Source organism: Meriones unguiculatus, chromosome 7 (genome assembly GCF_030254825.1).
Source record: "Meriones unguiculatus strain TT.TT164.6M chromosome 7, Bangor_MerUng_6.1, whole genome shotgun sequence".
Taxonomy (NCBI): Eukaryota; Metazoa; Chordata; class Mammalia; order Rodentia; family Muridae; genus Meriones; species Meriones unguiculatus.
Window position 1 is genome coordinate 37312510 of NC_083355.1, and position 24519 is coordinate 37337028.

Consider the following 24519-nt stretch of genomic DNA (forward strand, 5'->3'; position numbering starts at 1 on the left):
GGAGAGCAGGGCCCTGCACCTTGCCTGGACAGAACAACAGACTGGACCCTGGTGGTGGGGGCACAGGTGAGCCAGCTCCGAGGGCATGAGCAAGGCAGAGCTGTGCCTGCCACTCCTCTGCCTTGAGGCAGTCTGGGGATTCGGGTATATGGCCTCTGCCCCTTCACTCCTTACCACCTGAGGCCCTGAGAGCTGGTGAGCTGACCTTGTCCATCTCTGACTTCAGCACTCGGCGGAGTGGGCCCTGCACTTGGCTGAGCCGCATAGTGGTACTGTTCCTGGCTGAGGGGGAGCTGAGCCAGCCCCAAGGACAGACCAAGAGAGAGCTAGTCCCACCACCTGTCTGCTGTGAGGTGGTGTGGGTGTGACACCCTCCTCCTCCCCCCACTGCCATTTTCAGTAGCCAGGAGAGCTGTTCCTGGAGTCATGAGAGGAGAGTGAGCCCTGTCCCCTCACTGGCTGTAGCATTCAGGAGAGCAGGCCCTGCACCTCATCTGGGCAACACCTCACCTTCGCCAACAGCCCTGATGGCGAAGGCATGGAGGAGCCAGGCTGAGGGTGTGAGAGCAGGAGAGCTGACCCAGCCACTCGCAGGCTACAGCACTTGCAAGAGTGAGCTCCATGCCTTGATTGGGAGAATGGGTGAGCTTGGGTGCAGGTGAGCTGGCCCTGAGGGCATGAAAGCAGGAGAGCTGAGCCTGCCTCCTGCCATTGTTGGCTAGCCTACCCAGAGCAGTGCTCGAGAGCTCCTCCGGGTGGAGCAAATGACAAGCAGGAAGGAGGGTTTGGCGTTGGGGATTGTGGTGATTGTGATGCCTCAGCTACCACTCAAGCCCAGATCCAGGGCTCTGAATTGACCTACCCCAAGATCTGTATCCTTTGTGAATGACTGGAACCTGTAAAGTGCCAGTCCTGCTGTTCCAAACCTGCAGACTCTCCATAACACAGGGCAACAACTGGATACCCAGGAGGAGTCCCCGTGAGGATCCATTACTGGTATCACAGAAGCCGAAGATCTCGAATCAGACCAACGACTCCTTGCACTGAACATTTGCAAATAAAAATGAGTGAACAGAAGGGTCTACTGTTGGACACACTGCGACATACTATAGATTGCATGATGAGATGTTTTGTGTGGTGTGTGTGTGTGTTTGCCTGTGCATTATTTTGGGAAGGAAGGTTGCAAGTGGAAAGGGCAGATATGAAGAGAGGGAGATGAGCAGGACTGGGTTGCATGATCTGAAACTGACAAGGAATCAATAAAACATATTAAAAAAAACAAATATACAAACAAAACCCAAGATGATCAGGTGACATGACTCTCCAAAAGAGCATAATTGTCCAATAACTGATTCAAAACTACAGACATTAAGGTTGTTGGCAAAAGGGGAACCGACTGTGTGTAGGAGCTGCCTGCAAGGTGGGTAGTGAGCTCCCAGGATGCAGCTTTCCTGAGTCCTTGCCCACTAGCCTGGGCTTTCGGTGACATGTTGTTGCCTTTGTGTGACCCACAGTTGTTTTATTTGTTTTGTTTTGTTTTAATTTATGTATTATGCCAGAAGAGGGCATCAGACCTCATTTTAGATGATTATGAGCCGCCATGTGGTTGCTGGGGATTGAACTCAGGAGCTTTGGAAGAGCAGCCCATGCTCTTGACCTCTGAGCCATCTCTCCAGCCCAGTGACCCACAGTTTTATAAGTAACCCTAATGACGTCTTTCATTCACCAGGCTAGATTGGGGTCCAGTTATTTGTTGGTGTACTTTTAAAAAACTCTTTTATTTCCCTCTTCCACCCCATCCCTTCTAAGACTCCAACACTAAGTAGGACTCTAAAGTCCTCAGATTTAGACTCTCTGCAGCTGGCTGTTGCTACCCACAGCTACACTTGAATAACTCCTGAGTGAGGGCTGGGGGGGGAGGGGGAGGGGCAGGGCGACACAAGGAGGACACCAAGTCAAGTTTCATGATCAAGGGGTCAAAGTTTAATGAATAGAGAGTACAATTTTACCAGGGTAATAGTAACATTTGACATTGGGAGAAGAATAGCTGATTTCTCATGAGTATTTTCCCTTCATGGAAAACGAAGCTTAAGCAGCAAAAAGTGGAATCAAGCTGTCTGCGATGGCCAAGATGGCTCCCATAGCTGGCAAAGAGCTCCTCTCAGGGCCCACATGCATGAGGCAAATATTCTGCTGCTGTGGACCATGTGAATCAGTCCCACATCCCACAACAGTTCTATCTTGGTTTGTGTTCAGAGCCTCTCTGGGATGAAAAGGAGTTTGTTCACATCTTCCCAAGAAAAGTCCTACCAGTGTATCACGTGGACACTGACAGAAGCAAAGATGTGTTGGGAGGCATGGTCAGACACTGCCAGCAACCAGAACTGTGTTTCTTTTCCACAGTTAGAGGAAAGACAGGGCCAGTGTGTCCACCTGCGCCTCGTGCAAGGACAGATGTGCTTGGAAGGCTCTGCAGTGACAGGGTGGGTTTTCACTCTAGGGTGCTGGGGTCTCTTTTCCACCCTCCTTTCTGCTGAGCATGTGTGGCTGGAGTCTCTCCAAACAATCTGCTTTGATCTGGGGAGTCAGGAAGTCCTGCAGGTTTCTGTCCTGGAAAACAGAAAGGTCCAGAAATCCTCATCAGGAAATGATCCTGAAAACCGTTTAGGAGTCCTGAGCTGGACTGAGCTGGCCAGAAACTGTCAGGAGGAAGACAGAGTTCTCAAACATGAACCCCAAGCAGTGAGGCAAGTCTAGGCAAAGGGCCAGGTCTGAGGTCCTCTCAGTGTCCCGCCCTTGTTAGGTTTTGATTTCTCGAAAAACGAAAGCAGAACACTCCACCCACTTTGTGTCTGCCCTTCCAACCTCAAAGGGGAAATATTTCAATAGCAACTTCTTGATCCGGAAAACTCTAAAAATGGGAGGAAAGGGAGTGAGTCAGTTCTGACTTGAGACCCGTTCTCAGAAGTAATATACCTGGAAAACAATGCTGCAGCTCCACCCCTTCCTCAACTTTTACTAAACAGTTACATTTACATTTTTCTAACCTGTTTTTTCTTTTTCTTTTTTTGTCACTTTTTTTTTGAGGCAGAGTCTCAAGCAACTTCCTCTGTAGTCAAGTACCTTAACCTCTTGATCCTCTTGCCTTCACCTCCACACCTCTGGGATTACAGGCATGTGCAATCATGTTTAGTTTATGTTTAAATTAATTTCTAGCATAAAGGATACAGGGTTTTATTATGTTATTTCCACAGTTGTGTACTGTTGTAGTATTCTCACATTTCATCTTTCATTGCCTTTTCATTTCTCTTCCCTCAAGGATGACCTTCTGATTTCTAGATTCCTTAAATGAATTCATAAAAATAATTCCATAAAACAATAGTGCTCTCTTTTCCTGCTCCTGACAGTGTGACCACAGCCCCACATCAGTGGCCTTACCCACCCTGTGTGGGAGACCACCTGCTCACCCTCACTCCCAGGAGCACAGCCAGTGGCTGCAGTTAGAATTTATTCACAGACATTACCCGGAGCAGGTGTCCTAGGGTTTCCATTGCTGCAGTGAAACGTCGTGACCAAAAAGCAAGTGAAGAGGAAAGGGAAGGGTTCATTTGGACTACACCCCCACAGTGAAGTCAAGCACTGGAGGAAGCCAGGACAGGAATGCAAGCAAGGCAGGAAGCTGGGCGCAAGACCTGATGCAGAGGCTGGGCCCTCCCCTATCAACCACTAATTAAGAAAATGTCCTGCATGCCTGGCTTAAACTGCAGCTTGTAATGATTTATAATAAAAAGATCGTCCTCTATTTGCAATGGACTCAACTCCTGGTGGTGGGCTTTTGGGTTATTGTGATTTGGGCACAACACAATCACCAACTGTTTACTCCTTTCCTGTGACTGGCCACCCCGAGTTGAGACAAAACCACCATGGAGACTCCTGTGCCCAACACCTTGTGTCAAAATATGGCTGGACGATGCTGCAGCCCGCCACACTCCCCTTCAATTTGTAATCTCATCCTTTAAGTATGTTGTGCAATTTCCTTTCAGGAACACAATCAGCTCCCATGTCTGTGCTGTTGTCCTTGACTGGGCAATTTTTGCTGCCTAGTTTAAATAAAAATCTAGCTTTGCTGGGCTCTTGTGACTGTTTGGGTTGTTTCAGTTTTTCAGACGCCAACACTTTGAATACAGAACGGAAACAGAAAGAACTCATCAACTATTGTTTCAAAAGTGCTCTGAAGTCCCCAGTTAGGCTCACCACCTTTGTTAGCCACCCACAAGTATCTGCATAGGATGTGGTGGGTGGGATGTGTCATGTTATCTAACCAGAGAGGAAGTGACAGGAATCTAAAGCGAACAGACTTCTCTCTGAAGAATGGAGGCAGAATTCCTGTGCATGTACCTTGAGGTCCACAGAAGTGCACAGGAAATCTGGAAGGCTTGTGAGGAAAAGCCCGAGTGTAACAGAGTAGACAACGTGGTGAGCACCCAGAGGTTTACAGCTCTAGGGTTTACAGACCACTCTCATGCAGGTGTGCCTGAGACAGGAGAGTTCCAAAGATGGCATTTGCCTCAAGCACTTGTAGAACGCCTAGATTCCTGATGTAGATGATGAGGGAGGAGAAAGAGAAAAAGACGAGGAAGAAGAGGAGGATGAAGGATGAAGATAAAGAAGAGGATAGAGAAACTGAGTAGGAGGAAAGAATATTGATGAGTTCCAACCATATATATATATATATATATATATATATATATACATAAATACATATATTGCAATCCCTTGGAGCAAGGTGCAGACCCCGTTTCACCCCCATAGTGCCCATGGCTGTGAGATCTCAAACCTGGGACTGACTGGCTAACTGAGGCGTCTATTAACATGTTAGAACTGACACTGGCCTCCAAATTCTCCCAGCATCCCTTAGTTCCTACCTGTTACAGGGTCCTCCTGGCTGCCATACCGTGCCCCCTACCCTCATCCACTCCAACCCAGGGACTGGGATGGGCTTTGTCTTCCCCCAGCTTCTCTGATACCTGCACAACCCAACCACGTTGGCTAGGCCAGCCCTTTTGCCCTTTTGCCCTTTTGCCCTTTTGGCCTCTTGGTTTCCTGGATACTTGGCTCCAGGCTCTTCCCTCAACCTTCCTTCTTCTCACCTGGCCGGGCTCAGTAGGCCAGTCATGTCCAGTCTGGACTCTTCCAGATGCCCGTTTTCCCCCTCCTACCTACAACAAACCTCCTCCTCTTCCACCCCTAGGAGCAGGCATGTCTTCCTTTTATTGCTTTTTTCATTCAGTGGTCTAGTCTTTTTGATCTTTCTGCTCTTTTCAAAGGTAATCAACTTACTTTGTAGAGAAATACGCTGAAGAGAAAGTGTTATGATGTATAAAGAAAGACTGCCAAGGAACCTATATAGCATGAAGGAAGGAATTTTACTTGAGAAGAGAAGGGGAGATGAATTAGGGCCTTGGAGAAGGGGTAGGGGTAACTGAACATTTGGACAAGCAGACAGACAGATGGGGACAGAGCCATGAGGGCAGAGAGAGACAGAGACAGAGAGGGAAGAGAGTAAAAACCGAGAGAAACCAAGAGAAAGAGCTGGAGGTACTGGGTGGGTCCTTTTTATCCCGTGCACCTGGCGCACACCTGGAAGTGGTGGCAGGTGATGACATCAGAGGTTGCTGGGTGGGACCACCTATAGCTAACAGAAAGAGTCTCCACACATGTCAATTTCAAATTGATTTTTATCCTTCCCTGCCTTAGGTGCTGGAGCCCATCGGCAGAGTCCAACAGTACCTGAGTGGGGAGTGAGGATTTAAAATAATTAAAACAGAACACACTATACAGAGGAGGGCTTGAGAGGGCTGTCTGTCAGTATGACTGAAGCAGCGGCAGCATGGGTTTATTCCAGGGTCTATTCTGTATTCATAAAACAAAGACAAGTCCCATCAATTCAAAAAGAAAAGGGTCATGGAAATGCCCAAATTACATGTCAAAAACTGTCTCCCTACAGTGGATAAAGTCCTATTTTAAAGCGAATTTCCTAAAGCTGTTATGGTCCTAGGTCACACAGAGAAGCTTTTTAAGGAATTTGGAGAAACTTCCTCCTTTTTTTTTTTGTCAAGGTAAAGGCCAAGATGAAAACATAACACTGCAGCTTCAGGAGCGGCTCTGCACACTGAGGGAAGAAAAACTGGAAGGAATCAACAGCACTTGGCTCTGGCAGCGAGGGCTAACCAGCACAAGTCTTCTGTTTCAGCCTTGCTCTGTTGGAAACTGTAGGTCTTTTGGCCCCTGGGAAGGATGGCTGTCCAATTACCATGGACAGCCTGTGACTCCTTTCTTTGGCCTACAGCCCACCACTCAGGTTAAGGCTGGCCCCTGGGAAGGATGGCTGTCCAATTACCATGGACAGCCTGTGACTCCTTTCTTTGGCCTACAGCCCACCACTCAGGTTAAGGCTGCCAGCCACTGCGCCCCAGGGGGTGGGGTCCTCCTGACTCCCAGTCCCCAGCTCTGGGATTGCAATCATAGCATTTTATGTGGGTTTGGGTACCAAACTCAGGTACCGATGCGTACACCGCAGGCACCTTGTGAACTGAGCTCTCTCCCTGTCTTAAGATGACACTTGTGAACTAAAATTCTCTCCTGACACTAACCTGAGCCCTGCTCCTCCAGGGAAGAACCAGATTGTGGGTTCTATTTGGAATTGGTTTGTGAAGTGCAATTGGATTTCACTGTTTAGTTCGGTGAGAAGATGCTTGACTTGTTGTTCATTATTCTAAATCAGCTACAAAGTAACGGGTCTGTGACAGTTTTACACATATTTAGCTTTAGTTGGTTCTACATACTTCTTATCTCACTACCTGCCCCCCATATTCCTGCCCCCCATGTTCTTCACCCCAATATACCCTGTTCCGCTCACTCATCACATCGGTACTGTTATCCTCACCACCACCCCAAGACCTTTTCCCACTTCTCATGGGCTCCTTCTACTCTCCTGGCCTCCACTTGTACTTACTCCCACCTAAATACACAACACCTGTGGAGACATCAGAGGCTAAGATCTGTATTTGAGAACTTTCCCCGTGCACATCTCCTCCCCTCCAATTACAGATGTCCAGTCCTTGTGTTCCTGCTTCCTGTTTTCTTAGATTAATGCAGCCTCCAACCTGTCCCCAAAGATGTGTCATCAGCAGACGTTGCTGCCCTATGAAGTTCTCTCCTGTGATGCTCCCATGAGCTCCCACTGCCTTGAGAGTCCTTCAACTTCCAAGGCTGTCCACGAGGTACCCTACCTACCCGCATGTCTCCACCCCTGACCTTGCCTCCACCTCCAAGTGTTTCTCATGCACCTCAGGACAGTGGCTGTTCTTTGGCAGCAGAATGGTAGGGCGCCCTCTAAGCTAGTTACAGGGTATCTCAAGAGCAGGGTTTCATGAGGCCATGGGAACATGTCCTCTTACTTCCTTGGTCTTCAAAGCTCAGAGCCACAGTTCTGAATGCCACAATCCCAAGTAATCAAAACATCTAAAACCCAAAAACCTGGAAGATTCAGTCTAGAAAAACTAGAAGAATTCTTTAAAGGACCTTTGTGATGTTGTGAAAAGATCATTTATTCTAGAAACAAAATAAAAGGGCAAAACAATTTTTCCAATATGACTACCCAAACATAGCGAAGCTTTATGGAAGAAAGATAAAAAGCAGATGAACTTACCAAATTTAAACTGATTGCTAAATACCCCTTCCTCAACCTACTATGGCATCCATCTGGAGCTTGACCCACTCCTCGGCAGTAAACTTCTTCACGCAGCCGTCTTCCACATGCCAGGACTCGGGCTCTGCAGCGAACACTGCACAGCAGAATCTCTCCACTCTCAGCGCACAGACATACGAACATGCAGCTCCTGGTCTGTGCACTTCGATGAATCTGCACGTGTACTTTATGTTCTCCTTCTCCTCACAGAAGTGAGTGACAGGCAGCTGTCGGACGCACTTTTCTATTTCACTCTCTAGATGCATAAGATCACTCTTCTCTGCTTCAAAACCAATTATTTGCTGTTTCTTCCCATCCAAACCAATGAACAAATATCCCCCTTTCGTGTTTGCAAAAGCAGAGACAACTGGAGGGAGAAATTCTTTAATGCGTTTTTGCAGTCCTTTCACTGAAAACAGCATAATTTCAACATAGGCAGATCTGGTGAACTGGAAAATTTCTTCATGCTGAAATTCTGTCTGGTTGAAAAAGGCAACAGCCAAGTCCTCCAGGAGAGCCTCTTCCTCTACTCCAGGGCAGGCTCTCCTTGCAGGCAGCTGGGGTCTGACACGGGGTCTCCCTCCAGTGTCCTGCAGGCCTTGGAGGAACTCCAGAGCATCAGCAGCACTCACTTCTACCGAGGATGACATGCTTCTTAGATACAAATTGGTTCTCAGGGTGGCAATCGGCAGCCCATAGACATCCAGACTCCATGCTTTCACGGAGATGTAAAAGTAGCCTGCACACACCCTGAAGTCTAGGTGCCACTGAACAAATGGCAAATCTTTACAGAGAGAGGCCTCCAAATCCCAGCCCAGCCCATCCCGAGTGAGGCTGTAATTGGGGTTTTCAAGTTGAACCTTGATGGCCCCGCCTCCAGAATTCAGGAGAGCACACACAGCTTGAGAGATGCACTCATTCTCCCTTTTTCTGAGCAGACTGTTCATTTCCTTTCTATTCTTTTCTCCAAGTGTGATTGCCCCTACAGTTAGAACCAGCTTAGCAGATTCGTCTTCCAGATCAACACTGATGCCCATTTTCCCAGCACCCTTTCCATTTGCAAGCTGACTCTCTTTCCTGGAAAACAGACAGAGCCGTTACAATGATACCTAATCAAGACAGAGCATATTCTGTATGGTGAGACCAACAGCAGTCTTTGGCTGTACCTGTGCCTGGACCGGTCGGTGTGCAGGTGGAGAAAGGGTTGTCACAGACTTTGCACTCCATAGCAGAACTTACATGCACACTGGTTTTGCAGATGGAATGTTACAAGTTGTAGTTGAGCCTATTTGAATTTTCACTCATCCCCTTTCTGGTGCTTAGCATTGTGTTCAGCCTTCTTTAAATAAACCCTCACTGGACTCTGCATGCTGTTGGTCTTTTCTTCAGGATAGGCTTTAGTTATGCAATTTTTTAGACTTCTTTATTTTATGTCTATTGGTATTTTGCCTGCATGTATGCCTATGTAGCCATGTAGCCCTGGCAGCCACAAGAGGGCATCATATACCCTAGAACCGGAGTTAGATGTGTTTTTTTTTCCCTAAGTGGGTGCTGGGAAGTAAATGTAAGTGCTCCAGGGGAGTGTTCTTAAGCAATGAGCTCTCTCTCTAGCCAGCTTCAAATTATGTATGATTAGTGCCCATTATGTCCATTTTGCAATTAAGCTATTTGTTTATCATTGGCTCACTGCATCATCTACTTGGATATTAACCCCTTATCAGATGTGTAGGTTATAAACCCTTTCTCCCTCTGTAGATTTTCTGTTTGTTTGTTTTTTATTGCTTCTTTTGATGTGCAGAAAAGTTCCAGTTTGATGGACTTGCAGGTCCTGAGATTTAGTTGCATGTGCTTAAGAAAATCACACCTCCACTAGTTTCCTCTCTGTTGCTGTGACAAATACCCCAACCAAAAATAATTTTGGGACAGGATGGATATATTTGCAAATAATTCCAGGTCACCACCCACCACTGAAGGATGTCAAAGCAGGGACAGGAAGGCAGGGCCGCTTGCTAGTCCACACAGCATCATTACCTCTGACAAAATAATTCATTTCACAACCAAAGAAATGCAGCAGGAACCATGGAGGACGTTGCTGGCTGGCCACCTTTCTTAGGCTGCATCAGTGAACAACCAAGAGAGTGTCCCACACACCTACTCACAGGCCAGTCTGATACAGGCCATTCCTCAGCTGATGTGCTCTTCCCAGAAAATCTTAGATTGTGCCTAGCTGACAGTTAAAGGGCAACATCCAAATGACCTTTGCAAAATCCAGTACCAAAGAATGTTTTTCTGTGTCTTCTTTTAGTAGCTTTTCAATCTGCGGTCTTACATTTATCTGTATAGCTGATTTTTACCCTTTTGATTTGTGTAATGTGGTGTGAGAAAAGATCTAACCCCCTTTCCTTTCTTCTTTTGTATGGGTCATGATTTCCTATTGGTCATAGGCCTCCGTAAGTTGTGGTTGAAAACTGGCTGGTTTAGAATGGAACTAGCTCTCCTAATCTTTCCATGGTACCTCCATGCCTCTTTTTACTGGTTCGTAGGCATGCTCTCTTCCTCAGCCTCAGTGTGAAGTGAATCTTCAGGTCTCTGGGGTTGGGGAAGTGGCTCGGTAGGCAAAGTGCTTACTGTGCAAGTGTGAGGAACTGAGTATGGATTCCCAGCACCCACATAAAAAGATGAGAATGACTGCATATGCCCAAAGTCCCAATGTGGGTAGGCAAAGAGAAGGTCCTCTTGGGACTTGATTGCCATGCAGTCTAGACAGTTGGTGAGTTCACGAGAGCTATCTCAAAAATAAATAAATAAATAAATAAATAAATAAATATAAATAAATAAATAAATATATATATATATATATACATATATATATATATATATATATATATAAATAGAGCAGGGAGCCAAAGAGAGGGTTCAGGGGGTAAAGACACTCTCCAACAAGCTTGATGACATGAGTTCAATCCCTGAAATCCACATAATGGAACAGAAAACCTGTCTCCTTGTCTTCTGATTCCACACAAGCCATGGACTGGCCCCACCCACACTAAACACATTAGAGAAATAAGTACGATGAACAACAATACAAATATATCTGAAAGTTGAGTGGGAGTGACACACTCCTTTAGTGTGAGTTCAAGGACAGCCTGCTGTACACAGAAAGCTCCAGGACTGCCATGGCTCCATAGAGAAACCCTGCCTCGAAAAACACAAACAAAAAAACAGGAGAAAAAAAAAGACATCTGACATCGAACTCTGTTCTCCAAACTCTAATATGTTACAAGTAATTAATCCCAATTAATTCCTTAATCCCAATTTCTTTCTCTATCTTAGGAAGGCTGCCCAGGAGTGAGTGCATTTGCTCTGCTGACCCCATAGGAGAAATCCTCCATTCCCACCTTAAAAGGCCACTGAGAGCCATAGGTGCTGGTGTCCCCTACCTTGCCAGCACCCGGGATGCTAAAGCATGTCCTATCTGTGTGTCTGCAGGAGAATGGCCCCCATAGACTCATATATTGGAATCACTGAATTACTCAATTGAATGATTGAATAATTAGCAGGTGTAGCCTTGTTGGAGAAGGTTTGTCACTGTCACTGGGCTCCTCTTTGAGGTTTTTATTTGTTTTTCTTTGTTTGTTTGTTTGTGAGACAGGGTTTCTCTGTGTAGCCTTGGCTGTCCTGGACATGTTTTGCAAACCAGGCTGGCCTCAAACTCACTGTGATCAGCCTGCCTCTGCCTCCCTGAGTGATGGGATGAAAGGTGTGCACCACCATGCCCCACCACCCACTCACCCCATTCCAGTTAGCTCTCTCCTTGCCTCCAGGTCTGAACTCTCAGCTATAGCTATTTGGTTAGAGTCAGCATGGAGTCAGCATCAAAAGCCAAAGGCAAATTAAATTCTTCCTTATATAAGTTGACTTGGAGTCTTAGTTATGATTATTATTTCTGTGATGAAATGCTATGACCAAAAGCAAGATGGGGAGGACAGGTTTTATTTGCTTACAAGTCCACAATTTACTCCATCCTTGAAGGAAGTCAGGACAGGGACTCAAACAGGGCAGGAACCTGTAGGCAGGAGCTGATTCAGATGCCATACAGGGGTGCTGCTTACTTACTTGCAACCCATGGCTTCCTCAGTCTGCTTTCTTATGGAACCCAGGACCACCAACCCGGGGCTAGCACAACCTACAGTGTGGACTGAGCCCTCTGCAATCAATCACTAATTAAGAAAATGCTCTCCAGGCTTGCCTACAGCCCAATCTTATGAAGACATCTTCATTGCCTAGTCTCCTCCTCTCAGATGACTATAGTTTATGTCATAATGACATCAATCTAGCCAGCATTGTTCTTGTTCATCCCCAAAATCACACATTAATAAAGACATCCTAATATAAATTATTTTTAAAGTGAAGAAGTCCCAGGACAACCTAGACTATAGAGCAATTTCTGCCCAAACCCACCCAAACCAAAAGCAGAGAGTCCTACAAGGTTAAAGAACTTTCAGTTCTGCCCAGTCAGAAGTTACAGCTCCACCCTGTTCCATGCACTGCTGAGCAGTCTCTGTTCCTCCTTCCCTCCCAGCCCCTCCTGTCAGCACCCCCTGAGTCAGGCTCTGTCCTCAGCCCCCACCCTGAGTCACTGTGCATATGGAAAAGGGACAGAAATCACATCTCACACCACAGTGAAGAGGGACAATGTTCAACTCTCTCTCTGCTCTGGCAAAGTAAGAAGTCAAGCCTCTGGAATGTAGTCACATTTACAGGAGCTATGGGCTAGCCTGGGACACTGACCATTTCACTCTGACATTTGTGACTATGTGAAATTGTCGATGGTTTAAAATGTACTCTTTCAGGCTTGTATCTTTCAGGCTTGTATTCACTCCTTTGAAAACACACAGGTCAGGTTAGCCACACACCCACCCATGTAAATTGATTAACCTCCCTGAAGTTTTAGGTGATTTCCCAAGCAGATTTTCTCCCCTGAAACTGTAGTGGGGAAAAGTCTCTGACGTACTCTAATGACTTCTTTTATCATCTTGAGTACTGTTTTTCCCCTGCCTGGTGGACATTTTTACCCAACTTCCCACAGGGTCAGATGTCTAGAAAAATGGGGAACCTTCAAGAGGCCCTCAAGACCAGCAGGAGCCTGATCTACTCCTAACTTCTCATTAGCAAACAGGCACACCCTGACCTGCTTCCAGGGATCTAGCAGCTGCTGGTCATCACATGCCACTGCCAGGTGCTCCTGGTGTGTGCTCTGGATAAAAGGCCCCTCAGAGCCCCACTCTCTTTTTCTCTCTCATCCTCTCCAGTGTTTCTCTCTCTGCTTCCCCTCTGCTCCCTCTCTGCCTTCTCTCAAGTGTCTCTTCAGTTTCCTCTCTTGTCTCTCTATCTCTCTCTTTCCTTCATGTCCCCACTCCCAGATGCCTTTCACTCTCCCCTCCCCCAATAAACCTCTTACTGTAGATCTGTTTCCTGGCACAGTTCCTCAGGGATACACCTTGGCACGACCCGAAGGGTTATTTTGATCCTATCACCCTCTGCTGTCTGCCTCACCAGTTCAGGCTCAGACCATGCTGTACCTGAGGTCTCTCCTTGGACGCTTAAGCTCTCCCTCCATTCCAAGCAGACACAGGCATTTGCTCTCCCCCACAGCCCACCGGCTTCCCAAGTCCTCCGCTGCCTGTACGTTGGTAAGAATGGGCTACGCAGACTCCAGAAAGCCGATTCCTCGTAGAAACATAAACGAATCAAGATTCCTAAGACAAGGTTGTACCGATGACCCCCATAAAGTTCCAGAGCAACTGGGCGGTACCCTGGGTGAGGAAACTAGGGACAGAAAGGCAGAGGGGGTTGGGGCTTGAGTGGGCTGTAATTCAGTGGTCACTTACCCTTCAGCTCTGCGGTGGTCTTGCTCAGTTGCCTGAAGTCCAGGACTCATGGCTGCTCCCAGTCAGCCCCCTCAACAAATGAGGCAGGCTGGTGTCACGTGAGAAAGACCCTCCAGTCGCCTACAAGTCGGCGTCAAGTCCTGGACAGGGATGTCTTGGGGGGGGGGGGGCGCTTTGACGCTTGAAGAGTTCAGGCTCCGGCCCTGGTTGTGTGCTCAACTTTAAGCACAACGGAGTTCCCCTTATGCAGACTGTTCCTGCCTCAGCGCAGCTTTTAACTGCCAGCCTTCCAGGAAGTGACAGTGCTCAGGAAGCAAAAAGGCGGGGCCGTTTTTTCTATTGGTCAGAATGAAACACAAAGCTCACAGTTGAGAGGCTCTTTCAGTCTTGTCCTGCAGAGGGCAGTCCCCAAACCGCCAGGCTGTTCAAAGAACAATTCCGGGCTTAAGACATGGAGAGCACTGCTTTATGGATGGAGGAGACCCCTCTGGGTGCCCCGAGGATCCTGCAGCCCTCTGGGAAGATGAGTTTCTGTGGGATTCCCAGGGCTACCCTAAGGCGATACTCCCACCCTACCACTTTGGTAGAGTAATTCCTCCCTAACCTGTTGCCTGAAAACCACCCTTAAGAACCGATGCTGTGTTTGAGTGCATAGGAACTGAACAAAATACTCGGTTCCTTTTTACCATTTTCATCAAGTTTTTTTGCTGCGACTCTGCACACTGTCACCCTCTCTTAGTCCCCTTTTCCCTAGAAACTACAGGCTTGGAAATACAGGGGGCCCGAAATGTTCAGTTCTATGGGCGTCTCTGCTGTGAATTGCTTTGTTTGGGGAGCATCACCCCAACTCTACTCCTGATCCACTGCCTGCTGGAAGAAGTGCAGCCCAGTATCCCACTGTCCCTCCATGCTAGGGGTCCAGAACCAGGGCTCTTCCTCAGGGGCTGAGCTTCAACTCCTGTCACCCCCAGGACAGCTTTGAGAAAATGGCTTCACTGACCTTAAGAATCTCTCCTTTAATCTTTTTTTTTTCTAATTTTTTTCTTTTTTTTATTTTCATATGAATTACAGTTTATTCACTTTGTATCCCAGCTGTAGTCCCCTCTCTCATTCCCTCCCAATCCCACCCTCCCTCCCTCATATCCCCCATGCCCTTCTCCAAGTCCACTAATAGGGGAGGTCCTCCTCTCCTTCCATCTGAGCCTAGCTTATTAGGTCTCATCAGGACTGGCTGCATTGTCCTCCTCTGTGGCCTGGCAAGGCTGCTCACCCCTCAGGGGGAGGTGGTCAAAGAGTCCAACCACTGAGTTTATGTCATAGACAGTCCCTGTTCCCATTACTAGGGTACTCACTTGGATACTGACCTACCGTGGGCTACATCTGAGCAGGTGTTCTAGGTTATATCCATGAACGGTCCTTGGTTCTACTATCAGTCTCAGAAAAGACCCTCATGCCCAAATGTTTTGGTTCTGTTGCTCTCCTTGTGGAACTCCTGTCATTTCCACATCTTACTCTCTCCCACTTCTTTCATCAGATCCCCTGCACTCTGCAAAGTTTGGTTATGAGTCTCAGCATGTGCTTTGATACACTGCTGAGTAGAGGCTTTTAGAGGCCCTCTGTGGTAGGCTCCTGTCCTGTTTGCTGTTTTCTCCCTCTTCCAATGTCCATCCCATTTGTCATTCTGAGTGAGGATTGATCATCTTACTCAGGATCCTCCTTCTTGCTGAGCTTCTTTAGGTGTACAGATTTTTGTAGGTTTATCCTATATTATATGTCTACTATCCACTTATAAGTGAGTATATACCATGTGTGTCTTTCTGCTTCTGGGATAGCTCACTCAGGGTGCTCTATTCTAGATCACACAATTTGCCTGAACATTTCATGATCTCCTTCTCTTTAATTGCTGAGTAGTATTTCATTGTGTAAATGTACCACAATTTCTGTATCCATCTCTTCTTTAACCTTTAATTTAAGACAGGAGGTACAGGAGTTGTCCTGGGGTGTCCGTAGTAAAAGAAAAAGAAAACATGCAAAGCTTCAACTTGGTGCTCCATACCTTTCTGGGTATTGAACTTTTTTGTCTTTGCTTGGGTATCAGGAGGTGGAAGAGGAAGCTGTTCAGGAGAGTGAGTCAGCCAACCCAGTCCAGTGAGACATCCTCTTCCCCCACCCCAAACCAGATCCTTGGGACCATGAATGCACCCTCCCATTTCCTCAGGCAAGTAAGTAACTGGGCTAGCACAAGGCCAGGACCAGCCAACAACCAGGGGCTTTGAGGCACAAGAGGAGGAGAAAAGAAGGGTAGGATAAGTAGGGGAACCAGGGAGGAGCAGCATCTTACAGAGGAATTTTAATTCAGAACATGGCTGTTCTGCAAAAGATCACCTCCAAAGACCTGGGTCTGTAGTATCCGGTTTGAATACAAACATGTCTTTAATCCAGGAATGCATACATGCAGAACTGAGTTCAAGGCCAGCCTGGTATAAGGCAAATTTCAGGTAAAGAAAAGCTTGGATCTAGGCATGGTGGCACATGCCTTTAATCCCCAACAATGAAGGGGTTTGTAGGAGGAAGCACCCATGCTTGAAAGTGTCTATCTAATTGAGTGACAGAAAAAAATGACTGAAAAATCAGAGAAAGATTTCACAGAATAGGATTCACCCAACTCCTATGACAAGAGAGAGGAAAGGGACGCTACTTAAGGGGCAATTCAGAGAGAGAAAGGAGGCAGTTTTGCCAGGACAGAAATAGAGACAGGTTGCAAAGAGAGACTAATCTAGACTTAAATGAATACCGAATGAGCCGGAGGAAAATGAGAATGGACCAGGAGATTAGAGCAGATTGCTGGAGTTAGTTTGAGGGCAAACAGGGCGATTCAGGGGCTGAGAGAGAGGCCAGATTGAATAAGTCAGCTGGGAGAGGAATTCTGATCCAGAACAACTGAGTTGAACCAGTCAGCCGGAAGTTCAGTAAAAAGAAGAAAGGGTGATCTTGTTAAAGAGTAGATCTCAGAGGCTGAAAATGCTCTAGGCCTAGGTTAGATTTTTACAGAGGCTAGAAGCTTCCAGGACCAAGTCAGTCTAGGTGAGCACACAGACGTAGTAAGTAAGCCACAGAGACTATTGGAAGAGGAGAATAAAGTTCCTTTTACAGCATCTAGACCCAGGAGGCTGCTGGGCTAAGAGGGTCCAGTGCCTGTGGTCTGTTGTGCCCGCAGGCTTTCCAGTTGTCTTCTCTTCTTTCCCTCCCCTCTTCTCTCTCCTCCCTCTTCCTAGCTTCTCCTACCAGTCATTCCTCAGAGCCCAGGTCAATTCCAAAGTCTGCAAACAGAAATTCAATTCCAAAGGGAGGGGGTGGAAGAGACTTCAGATTAGCTACCTCTCCCCGTCTTAAGATGACGCTCGTGAACTAAAATTCTTTCCTGACACTAACCTGAGCCCTGCTCCCCAGGGAAGAACCAGATTGTGGGTTCTATTTGGAATTGGCCTATGAAGTGCAATTAGATTTCACTGCTTAGTTTGTGAGCAGCTGCTTGACTTAGTAGTTCATTATTCTAAATCAGCTACAAAGTAACGGGTCTGTGACAGTTTTACACATATCTAGCTTTAGTTGGTTCTACATATTTCTTATCTCACTACCTGCCCCACATATTCCTGCCCCCCCATGCTCTTCACCCCAATTACCCTGTTCCGCTCACTCATCACATAGCTACTGTTATCCTCACCACCACCCCAAGACCTTTTCCCACTTCTCATGGGCTCCTTCTCTCCTGGCCTCCACTTGTACTGTAAGACCTGGAGTCTCACTGCTCAGGAGCTCAGGAGCTCAGGATCGTGCCCTTCCCAGGAACACTCACAGACCACTACTCGATGCAAAAGCAAGAGGTTTATTCCAATCCTGATAGGTTGCCCCTCCAAAGACAGGAGACAACCCTGAACATGCAAAGCACAGGATTTTTATACCTGAAAATCAGACCACTTTTGCTCTATACATCGATCAGTCAGCAAGAATAGCATGAAGATAGTTTACAGCTGGTTGCTTATGATTTTTCTCAGAACAGTTCACCCTGCCCTTCAAGAGCTATCTGCACCTGGCTGTAGTTCAAATAATCACAGTTGTTTTTCTCATTCCCGGGTGGTCCCGCAGTAGTTACTCCCACCTAAATACACAACACCTGTGGAGCCATCGAGGCTAAGAGCTGTATTTGAGAAGTTGTGCATTATCTTTCTTTCTGAGCCAGGGTTTCTTCACACAGTGTTTTCCATTTCTAGCCAATTTCTTGAAGTTTTTATAATTTCCTTTCTCTTTGTGGCTGAAAAAAAGTTCCATTACATATACGACCAAATTTTCATTATCCATTTGTCTGTGTAGGTTCAATCATAAATATTAAACATGAAGAAGTTAATTTTCTGTGTGTGATTATTTTGATTTGTTTTTACAGAGAGAGAGAGAGAGAGGAAGAGAGAGAGAGAGAGAGAAGATGAAAGGGGAGAGAGAAAAATTAGTTTCCTCCTCCTCCTTCCTCTCCCTCCCTGTCTGCACCTGGGGACCTGAAACTAGTGCAGAAGAGGTGAGGGGGCAGGGCAGAGATGAGCAGAGACAAGAGGCTACAGTAAAGAAGAGACTGAAAGAATAGCAGAGCAGAGGCTAGAGAGAGAAGGAGCCCTGGCTCTTGATGTCTCTCCACCATCAGCTTCAGAAAACTGTCATTTTAAAACTGAGCTGTGGGCTCTGAGTGATTCACTCCTGGACTTACTGAAGCAATGCCCCACACATCCTGCTGTCTTTTGGCACTTTGCCTCACTCTTATGTTCCTGCGCTGCTGAGTCCTCAGCTAGAAATGGTGCCTAAGGCCTTGAAACTTATCTTCCTCTACCAAACCCAAACTTCTGTCCAGGCCACAGGTCTTCAGGGATACCTGCTGTACACACTCTCCAATACTCCATATATCCAGCTTTTTAATTCTCTTTAAACCATTAAAAGTTTAGGTTATATCACTTGAGTTGTCAATTATTTGTTGATGTTTAACCAATTATGTCGCAAATATATGTAGATTTACCCAAGGTGAACTGAAACATTTTTAATTTTTCTCACTGAACATAATGTAGCGATCTAAGTTAACATTTTCTACTCAATTACAAGACACCTCCATACAGAAATGCCTTCAGATTTTGCACATGTTTTGCTAGATTTATTCCTTTATTCTTACATTATTTATTTAATGGTATATAAATGCAGACTGGAAAGAATCCTGCAATGCCTTTACAGGACTGTGAATTGATTTTTAGATTTTGGTGGTCCTATTTTTTCACCTATTTACTTTTTTCTATGTATTGTTTTTGTTCTTATTATTATATGAGGGCATGTTAGCCCTGGCTAGCCTGGAACTCCTGTAGACCAGGCTGGCCTCAAACTCACCCTGATCTGTTTGCCTCTGCCTTTACAGTGCTGTGATTAAAGCTGTTCCCACCACACCCTGTTCTCTTGGTTTTTCTGTTTTGTTTTCTTTTTCCTGCTGTGCCAATTACTTCGGGCTAGCTGACTTTAGCTTCCAGACCATTCTCCTGTCTCTTCCTCCCATCTCACGGAAAGAGGCCTGAGATTACAGATGTGGATCCATTTTACCTTTTGTTAAACGAAAAGGTTTGTTACCCCACAGAATAACGGATTTCTTCATGACGTCTTCATACATGTATGTTATTGTATGTCAGTCTCATTTGTGCCCTTCCCCCACTGTTCCATCAATGCCACCTGCACTAGCAGAGCTACTACTTTCTAGCTCTTAGCCACCTTCTGCTTCCTCATTACAGGTGCTCCATTGCACTCTGGATTTTCTCCTCCTTTAAGCTCTCTTCCTCTTGTCTCATGATCCCTCATGCACATTTATGTCCTGTACATAGAGAGAGAGAGAAATGCAACATATATATACCCATACTCATATACAAATTTCTGCTTTTTCAGTCTAATTTCCATATATGATAGAAAACAGGTACTTGTGTAAGTCTGACTAATTTTGCTTAACATACTAAATTACAGTTGTGTCCATTTTCATATAAATATCATGATTTCTTTCCTCTTTACAATTGCATAAAATTCCACTCCTTTCGTGCACATATTCTTTTCTTTCTTTCTTTCTTTCTTTCTTTCTTTCCTTCTTTCCTTCTTTCTTTCTCTTTTTTTCTTAGAGAAGTAAGTCTTTCCATGTTTCTCAAATTAAGCTGGCTGAACTGGTTGCTTTGAGAGGTATTTAACCAGAGACCAAATCCTTATCTGATTCCTTTGACTTTTCCTAGGTTTCAGCCTTGGCTGGGGCTGCAGAGGCAGCAGCAGTGGTGGCCTCAGGCACAGGGGCAGCTACAAATGCAGATGGAGAAGCCAAGAAGGCCTTGACCTTTTCAGCGAGTGAAAAGGTATAGTCAAGTCTCCACAGACAAAGCCAGGACCGGCTTGTATCCATTGGTGACAGAGTATGACACTGAGGCAACAGTTGGGTAACCAATTTGCAAACAAAGGCTGGCAACAATTCCTACACCCTCTAGGATGCGAGAGTGCAGAGTCTGTTCTGTGAGGTCAAGCACTTCCGGGTTACAGAAGCTGCATTGTCAAACACTTGCTGGATGATCAGCCCGAAGGAGAAGGGGAGATGTTCAGCAGTGTGGCCTCACAAGGGGTTATGGCACCAGCTCGAGCAGCAGCTGGCATCTTACTGGCCAGCAGCATGTCCTAATCTCAGTAAGGTCCTCCTTGGTGAGCACAAAGCCCACTTTCCCCTTGGAAGTGAGGCAGCAGTTTCTCCAGAGCTGGGTTGTTCTTCAGGCGCCCCCTGATGGCCTTGTGCATCACGGTGTTCTTGCCCATCAGCACCGCGGCCTTCCCGGAAAGGACCTGCGGATCTGTGGCATCTGCCTGGAGCCCACACGGTCTGCTGCCACGGGGAAGCATTCGGGGTAATCATCTAACAGTTGGTGATCTTAAGGAAGTAGTTGGTCTTCCAGGTCGCCCTGTCTTCCCCGGCATCACAGCGGAACGTCAGGGATTGCCACACAGGGTTTAAAGATGATGTCACTCTGAGGAGGACGACTGGAGAGCACATTTTCTTTATCCACTTACTTATCACTAACTTGCAGCTGGTTCCGTTTCCTAGCACTCGTGTATAGCGCAACATGTTGGACCAAGCTTACATCCTGGGAGTGAAACCATTTAGTCGTAGTGTATGATCTTAGCCTGCTGCTGAGTTTGATTTGTAAGAATTTGACATAGAACACTTGACTCTATCTTCAGCGTGGAAGTCGGTCTTTGCTACCTGTCCTCACTGTGTCCTTATCCTGTTTTGATGTCAGGATAATGCCGACTTCATAGAGTAAGCTTCCTTCTCTTTTATGGTACAGTTTGGACAGCATTGGTATTAGCTCTTTTTTAATTGTTTGGTAGAATTTGAAAATAAACCTATCTGGTCCTGAGCTTTTCTCTACCTAGTGACATTATCATCATCATCATTATTGTTATTATATTGTTGCTGCTTCATTCTTATTGCTTGTAGTAGATCTATTTAAGGTGTTTGCATCCTCTTGGTTTAATTTTGGCAGTTCTCATGTGTCTTGGAATTTACCTTTCCCAGTTTCACAGAATATGAGTTTTCAGTGTACTCTCCTTACTCTGTAATTGCTCTGTATTTCACTGGACTCTGTGTTCACCCCACACACACCCTTTTTTTTTTTTTTACAAGGTTTCTATGCGTAGCCTTGTCTGTCCTGGACTCACTTTGTAGAGCAGACTGGCCTTGAACTCACAGAGATCTACGTGCCTCTGCCTCCTTAGTGTTTGGAATAAAGCCTTCATCACTATGCCTGACATTTACCTCCCCTTTTTAGCTATAATTTTATTGATTTTTTTCCCTTCTCTGTGTGTTTTGGTTAGATTGGCTAGGAGTAGGTCAATTGTTTTATTATTTTTGAGATTGTAATTGCATCATTTCCCTCTTCCCTTTCTTCCCCCCAAACACTTCCATGTACCTCTCCTTGCTACCTTTCAAATTCACGGTTTCTTTTTTTTCTTTGATTGTTGTTATATACATATATGTATATAAATATGTATTCCTAAGCATCCCTGTTCAGTGTATAGAATCTGACTTGTATGCATGTTTGCAGGGCTGACCATTTTGTATTGGGTAAGTAATTGGTGTGATTTTCCCTGGGAAAGACTATTTTTTCTTTTAAAGCTCAACATTTCTCAGTTGCCTATTGTACTTTCTGCAGGGTTGATGCCTTTAGATTGTTTTGTTTCTTTCTTTCAAAGAACCGGTTAATTGCTTGGTCAATTCTTTGTAATGTTCTTTTAACCATAAATGTCTTCCCTGTTCTTATTTCTTACCACCCCACAGCTTCTCAGTTTGAAAGTTCTCAAGTTTCTTGAGGTGCATATGGGGTTATTTATTTGAGGTCTTTGATTTGTGTGTGTCTCTCTCTGTGTTTGTGTTTTCCCACAGGGTTTCTCTGTGTAGCCTTGGCTGTTCTGGACTTACTTTGTAGACAAGGCTGTCCATGGACTCACAGCAGTCTGCCTGCCTCTGCCTCCCTGTGTGCTGGGATTACAGGCATGAGCCCAGTGAGGTCTTTGATTTTTATCTAAGCATTTCACAGCCATAACCTTTCCCCTTAAATCTGCCTTGGTCAGACCCCACATGTTCTGGTAGGTCATATTTTCATTTCCATTTGATCGTAGGGACTTTTAGTTTTCTCTCTGGTTTCTGTAATAACTCAGGACTCATTTAGGTGTGTACTGTTCAGTTTTTGTATATGGGCATAGTTTCTGTATAAAATTTTAGAAAGTATATAAAGGAGAGTTTAAAAAAGCAAGAAAAACTTAAAAATATATCAAAGGAAATCCTAAATGTATGCTATTTTATTTTATTATTTTATTTTCTATTGAGACAGGGTCTCACTATGTAGCTCTGGCTAACCTGGAACTTCCTCTGTACTCCAGGCTGGCCTTGAACTCTCAACATGTAATTTTAAGAAGGGAATCACTGGAAGAAATGGGTATCAGGGCAGCTTCTTTCAGGTCCTTGAAAGCTGAGACTGCAGGTTTCATCGTGGAGGGTGGGGAGGATCTGACAAGCTTATGGACTCATATTTTTCCTGCGGTTCAGGCTGAGGCTGCTTCAGCACTGGACAGATACCAGTCTCTTGTCAGACTCCTCAGCAGGTTCCCTGTAGTGCGCCTGCGCCATCTGCTGGGCACATCTATATTTGCACTCTGTGGGCTGGGCAGATTCATTCTTCTGAGCTCTTCACTTCAATCTCCTTGAGGTGGCAAATGTTCTTGCTGGGGATGTTTGGGAGCAAGGGAAGAGAGCACAGTTCTGTAGCCAGTGTAGCCAGAGCACATGTGCTCATGCTTCACCATTAACCACTGTACTACAGAAACAGCAGTGGGTACACTGTACTCTTTTGGAACATCAATGTTCTTCATTCTGTACCAGTAAATGATGGGTTTTTTGCTCTGAAATTTGATCCAGATGCCTCAGACTCAAAACCATCAAACTCCAGGATATCAGTGGATGAGATTTGTTCCTGCCCCCGAGAACTGGGCTAGCCTCTGTAGGCACTTCCCAATCTGAGCCTAGATTCTGCCTCTTGCATCTTCTGTTTGTTAGTGTCTGGTCTTCCTGGTCACCATGATTGTCTCTCTGGGTGTTCCCTCACCCTGAGGCAGTGACAGGCAAAACTGAGACTCCCTGGCCTGTGGATGTTCCCTGATATCCAGCCTGCTCAATAGCTCAGCATCTGCTCATGGAGTCTCAGGGCAATGGCTAGGCATTTCCCCCTGCCCCATCACTCACCTGCTGGAGGAGCTACTGTCTCCACAAAGCCTGCAAATGAATCTGAGGCCTGTCTGTAAGCACCTGCATTTACTTACTGAGCCAAGGTCTTCTGATATTGCCTTGAGGAATTAAACCAGGCCAGATGGAGGGCCCACAGCAAGACTGAAGCTGTGACAATTTTATTGACAGCAGTCAGACTTTTTATACCTTTCTTGAAAGTGGCAATTGACAAGCTCAATACAGTTGGAGTGGCCAGGGTACAACTTTATCTGTCAACTATCCTCACCGACTCTTTTAGCACTCTGAGGAAAAAAGTACAAACATGGCCGTGGTTTCAGTGAAATGCTGGAGTCCAGCGATTCCATTGCCCGGGCATAGCATCTCTCAAAGGACCATGACCCTGAATTTTTCGGAGAGGCCCAAAAATGCTCTGCAGCAGTGCCGCAGTGAGGCCGTGCTTGCCCAAATTAAATTTTATATGATAGAAGATAAAATATGGTGAGTAGCCATATCACCTTCCCCTCTCCTTTGTTTTTAAATAACATTTCAGTTGCCCATTGGCTCTTCCCTAAAAGATTGGCCCTGAGGACTACATGGATGCCTGTGATGTGGGGCACATCAAACTGTTGGCAAAATTCTTGAAGAGGCAATGTGTGCAGGAGCACCATCGCTGTTTAATGTTTCTCAGGGGCCTAAAACAGAAAAAGCTACAAGTAAAAGGGTGATAATATTCTTCACTGCTTTTCCTGATTAGCGAAACTGCAAAAAGGAGCAACAAATAAGCCATTGTCTACAATGACACAAACTTATTTCACCTCCCAAAGCTAGGGACACGAGTAACATCCACGTGTCAAATACAATTTGGCAATAATCCTTGGGAAGTTCAGTGGAAATGAGTGGCCTTATTTTAAAGATGGCTTCTTCTTCTTCTTCTTCTTCTTCTTCTTCTTCTTCTTCTTCTTCTTCTTCTTCTTCTTCTTCTTCTTTTGCTTCTTCTTCTTTTGCTTCTTCTTCTTCTTCCTCCTCCTGCTCCTCCTCCTTTTTTCAGGAGCCAA

The 24519-nt window shown here is 45.8% G+C and overlaps 1 protein-coding gene and 1 pseudogene across 1 annotated transcript; both read right to left on the reverse strand.

Moving 5' to 3' along the window:
- Positions 1-1960: 1960 nt before the first annotated feature.
- Positions 1961-13927, reverse strand: LOC110553801 (schlafen family member 2-like). The gene is made up of 3 exons (XM_021645943.2): positions 13642-13927; positions 7712-8827; positions 1961-2610 (listed from the first exon to the last, which is right to left on the reverse strand). Exons 1-2 carry the CDS (start codon positions 13689-13691, stop codon positions 7744-7746), a joined length of 1134 nt encoding a protein of 377 aa, XP_021501618.1. The 5' UTR covers positions 13692-13927; the 3' UTR covers positions 1961-2610; positions 7712-7743.
- Positions 13928-19888: 5961 nt separating this feature from the next.
- LOC110553791 (large ribosomal subunit protein uL10-like) lies at positions 19889-20806 on the reverse strand (annotated as a pseudogene).
- Positions 20807-24519: the final 3713 nt, after the last annotated feature.

Excerpts from the sequence above, each read along its gene's own strand:
- LOC110553801 (XM_021645943.2), bottom strand. The coding sequence starts at position 13,691 with ATGAGTCCTGGACTTCAGGCAACTGAGCAAGACCACCGCAGAGCTGAA. Across the intron at positions 8,828-13,641 it reads GACCACCGCAGAGCTGAAGG|GAAAGAGAGTCAGCTTGCAA; the intron begins GTAAGTGACCAC and ends TCTGTTTTCCAG.